Raw genomic sequence first — 4,118 nt, forward strand, 5'->3', positions numbered from 1 at the left:
AGACACTCGTCCGAGCTTGTGACTGCAAGACGCTCACGGCAGAACAGCATGCGGAGCTGCTGGTGCGAGACGCCTTTGTGACGGGACTGAGGTCAGTGTACATGCGCCAGCGGCTGCTGGAGAACTCGGATCTTACCTTAAGCTCGGCGATAGAGAAGGCCAACGCTCTAGAAGCTGCGCGGCATAACGCCGACGCTGTCCAGTCGCGCGATTCCCCGCCGGTTTCGTGGATGCCTCAGACCCCGCCACCGCCGGCTCCCGGGAGCGAATTCGCCAACGCCGCCGCCAGTCGCCATTCCACGAGCTCCCCGACCCAGACCACGGCTGTGGCACGTAAGAAACTCGTGCTTTGTTATTTCTGTGGCCAAAAGAAACATCCTCGACAACGCTGTCCAGCGCGAGAAGCGACCTGCTCCAGCTGCGGAAAGCGGGGCCACTTCGCCAAGGTCTGTAAGTCTCAACCTCGAGCGGAGTGCAGCGCTGCGGGTGAAACGTGGGGGCCGCCATCTTGCATGCCGGGATGTGGGCGGCCATCTTTGTCGACGTCAGCACGCCCCGCCCCCGATCCTCGGATGCTGACCGGGTACCCCGGATGTGAGCGGCCATCTTTGTCGGCGTCAGCATGCCCCGCCCCCGACCCTCCGATGCTGACCGGGTACCCCGACGGCGATCCAACTCTGGCCACTGTGACTCTCGACCAAAGCGCCCCACACCAGCTTGCAAGATCCATGATGGACATCCAGGTGGAGGGGCATTGGACTGGATGCCTGTTTGACACGGGCAGCACTGGGAGTTTTATTCACCCGGACACAGTGCAACGCTGCGGACTTGCAACGCGGCCGGTCAGTTGGAGGTTCCATTTGGCCTCTGGGTCGCAGTCCGCAGACATCCGGGCGGGTTGTGTAGCGACTTTGGTGGTGCAAGGCACAGTATATCGGGACTTTGAACTGCTGGTCATGCCTAATCTGTGTGCACCTGTGCTATTGGGGCTGGACTTCCAGAGCCATCTCGAAAGTGTGACTATGGTATACGACGGGCCCCTCCCACCACTCACTGTCAAGAATCCTCAGTTTTGTGGGACTTCTTCACATACCCCGCTACTGACCACACACACACACGGACACACACATCCCATCCAGAACCAGGCCAACAGCTGCGCTACCGACACTTGCAGCCTCTCCACTCTCAAGATCCCTCCCCCACCGCTGTTCGCCAACCTGACCCCCGACTGTAAACCTGTGGCAACCAAAAGCAGGAGGTACAGCGCGGGGGACCGGGCCTTCATTCAGTCGGAGGTGCAGCGGCTGCTCAGGGAGGGGATCATTGAGCCGAGCACAAGCCCTTGGAGGGCCCAGGTGGTTGTTGTTCGGACTGGGCAGAAAAATAGGATGGTGGTGGACTATAGTCAAACCATCAATAGGTTTACGCAGCTTGACGCATACCCCCTACCCCGCATCGCGGATATGGTCAACCAGATTGCTCAGTATAAGGTGTACTCGACAATAGATCTGAAATCCGCTTATCACCAGCTCCCCATCTGCCCAGAAGACCGCCCCTACACCGCCTTCGAGGCGGGCGGCCGGCTCTATCACTTCCTGCGCGTCCCTTTCGGTGTCACGAATGGTGTCTCTGTCTTCCAGAGGGAAATGGACCGGATGGTGGACCAGTACCAACTGCAGGCCACATTTCCCTATCTGGATAACATCACCATCTGTGGTCATGACAGGCCAGATCACGACGCCAACCTCCAACGGTTTCTCCAAGTGGGCGCAGCTCTGAACCTTACTTATAACAGGGACAAGTGTGTTTTTGGTACCACCCGCCTTGCTATACTTGGGTATGTCGTGGAAAACGGGGTTATTGGGCCTGATCCCGAACGTATGCGCCCCCTGTTAGAGCTCCCTCTTCCCACCACTCTCAAGGCCCTCAGACGGTGCCTGGGGTTTTTTTTCCTATTACGCCCAATGGGTCCCCCATTACGCAGACAAGGCTCGCCCCCTGGTCAAGTCTACCTCGTTTCCCCTCTCTGCTGAGGCCTGCGCGGCCTTCAACTGCATTAAAGCGGACATTGCCAAAGCTACGATGCATGCAGTGGACAAGACCGCTCCCTTCCAAGTGGAGTGTGATGCCTCCGATTTCGCTCTGGCTGCTACCCTTAATCAGGAAGGCAGACCAGTAGCATTCTTTTCTCGCACCCTCCAAGGCTCTGAAATTCGGCACTCCGCGGTGGAGAAAGAAGCCCAGGCCATAGTGGAGGCTGTTAGGCACTGGAGGCACTATCTTGCTGGCAAAAGATTCACTGTGCTGACCGACCAGCGCTCGGTTGCGTTCCTGTTCAGCAACCAACAGCGGGGCAAGATCAAAAATGATAAGATTTTGCGGTGGAGGATAGAACTCTCCACCTACACCTATGATATCCTGTACCGGCCTGGCAGACTCAATGAGCCCCCTGATGCCCTATCCCGGGGAACATGTGCTAGCACACAGCTCGACCAGCTGTACGCCCTTCATGCACAACTTTGCCATCCGGGGGTCACCCGATTTTACCATTTTGTGAAAGCTCGGAACCTGCCGTACTCCCTGGAGGACATCAGGACGATGACCAGGGACTGCCAAATTTGTGCCGAGTGCAAACCGCACTTCTACTGTCCTGACACGGCACAACTTGTCAAGGCCACCAGCCCTTTTGAACGCCTGAGTGTTGACTTTAAGGGCCCCCTTCCCTCCACTGACCGCAATGTCTATTTTCTCAGTGTTATTGACGAGTTCTCACGGTTCCCCTTTGCCATCCCCTGCCCCGACACCACTGCCACGTCCGTCATAAAAGCCCTGCGCCAGCTCTTCACTCTGTTCGGGTATCCCTGCTATATCCACAGTGATAGAGGGTCCTCCTTTATGAGTGAGGAGCTGCGCCAGTACTTGCTAGCTAGGGGCATTGCTACCAGTCGGACCACGAGTTATAATCCCCGGGGTAATGGCCAGGTAGAGCGGGAGAATGCCACAGTGTGGAAGGCCACACTTTTAGCCCTTAAGTCCAAAGGGTTGCCGGTCTCTCGATGGCAGGAGGTCCTCCCTGAGGCACTGCACTCTATCCGCTCTCTGTTATGTACGTCCACCAATGCCACCCCTCACGAACGCCTATTCTCTTTTCCCAGGAAGTCTGTCACTGGGACCACCCTACCAGTTTGGCTGACGTCCCCGGGGCCAGTGCTGCTCTGGAAACATGTGAGGAGCAATAAATACTCCCCGCTGGTGGAGAGGGTTCACCTTCTCCATGCGAACCCCCAGTATGCTTACGTGGTCTTACCTGATGGGCGGGAGGACACGGTCTCCATCCACGACCTGGCACCCGCAGGTGCAGCAGACCACTACCCTGAAGGCTCTCCGGTAACTGTGAACCCTGCACCAGAGGTGACACCGTACTCACCAGGCCCTACACAGACTCCTCACGACACTTGTATACCGGGCGTTTCGTACGCATTTATACCAGGCGCCTCGCACATGCATGAGGGATCACCGGCGCCTAGTGGGCAAGAACACGCGCAACCCCCGTCCCCTGTGCAATCGCCAATGTTGCCGGCACCTATGCGGTCACAGCCGGTGCTACGTAGATCGCAGCGACAGATTCGACCGCCTGATCGGCTTGACTTGTAAGAACCTTCGCTACATGAGGACTTTTTCAAACGAAGGGGGGGTGAATGTGGTGAACTATGTGCCTGTCGGGACACACCCCTGCTGACTGCTCCTGTGGCTCCTCCCACAGGCCCCTGTATAAAGGAGACCTGCGGCCTGAAGATCGGCCTCAGTCTCCAGGACCTTGTATGATAGACACTCACTCCTGGTTCCTTCTTCCAGTCAATAAAAGCCGATATCTCGCCTACGTCTCAGTGTGAGTTATTGATGGTGCATCAATTATACAACTTTGAGATTTGCCTCCTTGCAGGCAGCCACAAAACAAATAAAAAACCAAAAGAACCCATTAAAAAATACTGTCAAAAACCCAATGTGCAGAGAGAAAAGCAAACAAATCATGTAAACTATAAAAGTAAGCAAATAGCATTCAGAATGAAAGTGAGTCCACAGTCACAAAGCCTGGAACAGCCAGAGCAAGCCATAGC

General features: G+C 56.2%; 1 protein-coding gene across 1 annotated transcript; it reads left to right on the forward strand.

The window, feature by feature from the left end:
• The first annotated feature begins 1,780 nt into the window (after positions 1-1,780).
• On the forward strand, positions 1,781-3,806 carry LOC132407178 (uncharacterized). The gene is made up of 2 exons (XM_059993469.1): positions 1,781-2,381; positions 2,700-3,806. Exons 1-2 carry the CDS (start codon positions 2,083-2,085, stop codon positions 3,652-3,654), a joined length of 1,254 nt encoding a protein of 417 aa, XP_059849452.1. The 5' UTR covers positions 1,781-2,082; the 3' UTR covers positions 3,655-3,806.
• The last annotated feature ends 312 nt before the right edge of the window (positions 3,807-4,118 follow it).

The sequence above is a fragment of the Hypanus sabinus genome, chromosome 17, assembly GCF_030144855.1.
Source record: "Hypanus sabinus isolate sHypSab1 chromosome 17, sHypSab1.hap1, whole genome shotgun sequence".
NCBI classification, from domain to species: domain Eukaryota; kingdom Metazoa; phylum Chordata; class Chondrichthyes; order Myliobatiformes; family Dasyatidae; genus Hypanus; species Hypanus sabinus.